Source organism: Benincasa hispida, chromosome 5 (genome assembly GCF_027475165.1).
Source record: "Benincasa hispida cultivar pf3 chromosome 5, pf3_genome.v1.1, whole genome shotgun sequence".
Lineage (NCBI taxonomy): Eukaryota > Viridiplantae > Streptophyta > Magnoliopsida > Cucurbitales > Cucurbitaceae > Benincasa > Benincasa hispida.
This window is the reverse complement of record NC_143482.1, coordinates 31,393,485-31,395,058: the sequence shown is the minus strand read 5'-3', so window position 1 is coordinate 31,395,058 and position 1,574 is coordinate 31,393,485. Positions and strand designations below refer to the sequence as shown.

The 1,574-nt window shown below is 39.7% G+C and overlaps 1 protein-coding gene across 1 annotated transcript; it reads left to right on the top strand.

Moving 5' to 3' along the window:
* The first annotated feature begins 223 nt into the window (after positions 1-223).
* XYP1 (Bifunctional inhibitor/lipid-transfer protein/seed storage 2S albumin superfamily protein) lies at positions 224-1,263 on the top strand. The gene is made up of 3 exons (XM_039032349.2): positions 224-669; positions 748-774; positions 877-1,263. The coding sequence occupies exons 1-3, from the start codon at positions 324-326 to the stop codon at positions 1,038-1,040; spliced, it is 537 nt and encodes a 178-aa protein (XP_038888277.1). The 5' UTR covers positions 224-323; the 3' UTR covers positions 1,041-1,263.
* Positions 1,264-1,574: the final 311 nt, after the last annotated feature.

The following is a 1,574-nucleotide window of genomic DNA, read 5'->3' as shown; positions in this document are numbered from 1 at the left end:
AACCAAACATATTAGTATTATTATTTTAACTTTTTAAACTAAAACACTTCGATAGACTTCTATCACCCTACATAAAAAAAATTAGAATTTTATTATTTCATGTGAATAATTTTCTTATTTTTTTATTTTTTAAAATCCATAAAAAAAATCAATAATTATTTGTCTTTTAGAATTAAAAAGAAATAAAAAACATTCCCAAATCTCCTTATTTAAATGGCGGTCACCAACTTCAATCCACACTCCCCACTTCCCCACTTCCCAATTTCACGTTCTCCATTTTTCCCTTTTCCCTTTCCCTTTCCCTTTCTCTCTTCCCCTTAGAAATGGCCACCGCCAAGCTTTTTCTCGCTCTCTTCGCTCTCCCCTTCCTGGCTGTACACTTCTCCGCCGTCTCCGCCGCACATGACGCCCCAGCGCCGGCGGTGGACTGTTCTAGTCTCATCCTCAACATGGCCGACTGTCTCTCTTTCGTCTCCAACGATAGCACCACCACCAAGCCCCAAGGATCCTGCTGCTCCGGCCTCAAGACCGTCCTCAAGGCCGACGCTGACTGCCTCTGCGAGGCCTTCAAGAACAGCGCTCAATTAGGAGTCGTCCTTAACGTCTCTAAAGCCCTCTCTCTCCCTGCCGCTTGCAAAGTCTCCGCTCCCGCTGCTTCTAACTGTAAATGTAAGCCCTAATTCCTTCAAATCGCTATAGTATTTTCTGATCTGTTTGAGTGAAATCGCTGTTTCCTTTGTTTTGCAGTGTCGATTTCTCCTGCTGGTTCTCCAGGTACTATTTCGAATTTTCGATTAGTCTTAGTTTGTTGATTCCGATCTGGAATTTGGAATGCTTGTGAGGAAATTTCTGAGCGTTTGTTCTGTTTGGATGCAGCGGTTACGCCCACAGCCTCTCCGAAATCGACGGTGGCGGAGGCGCCGGTGGTGAACGTGCCGACGGCGGCTCCGGCACCAGGAAAGTCCGCAGCGTCGGGAGCTCTGGTCTCAGTCGGAGCCGTAATCGCGGCCATCGGGGTTGCTCTGTTGTGCACTGTTTGAGGGGTCGACGATGCGGCGTCGTTTTTGTTGGGAGATAAGGAGAATTTGGAGGAAATGAAAATAAAAAGGAAAATTGTTTACTGTCCTTTTTTTTTTTTTAATTTAAATTTTTGTGGAGGGGAGAATATTTGATGGGGGTGTTTGGTTTTTGGTTCTTATTTTGTGGGTATAATTTGTGGTGTGTGACACAAAGCAGATTATAATATTCATTTTTTTAACCTAAGTCTTATATTTGATATTTCGGCTGAAATATATTTATAGTTTTATTTCAATACATAAAATAAAATAAAATTGTGACATGGTTCAACCTGGCAGTCAGGCATAATGCTTGATATAATGGTTGTAAGTTTTACATTATTTTACCCAAAAGAAAGTCTAAAAAGATTATGATTTTTTTTACGATAGATTTAAATATTATTTTAGTTTTTATATTTTGTATTTTAGTTCAAATTGGTTCTTATACTTTGAAAGTGTTTATTTTGGTCTTTATTCTTTCAATTTTTGTTCATTTTAGTCTTCATATTTTCAAAATGT

Bases quoted from the DNA above. Each gene is read 5' to 3' on its own strand.
- XYP1 (XM_039032349.2), top strand. From the start codon at position 324: ATGGCCACCGCCAAGCTTTTTCTCGCTCTCTTCGCTCTCCCCTTCCTG. The intron at 670-747 runs GTAAGCCCTAAT...TTTGTTTTGCAG, and splicing joins CGCTGCTTCTAACTGTAAAT to TGTCGATTTCTCCTGCTGGT. The intron at 775-876 runs GTACTATTTCGA...GTTTGGATGCAG, and splicing joins TTCTCCTGCTGGTTCTCCAG to CGGTTACGCCCACAGCCTCT.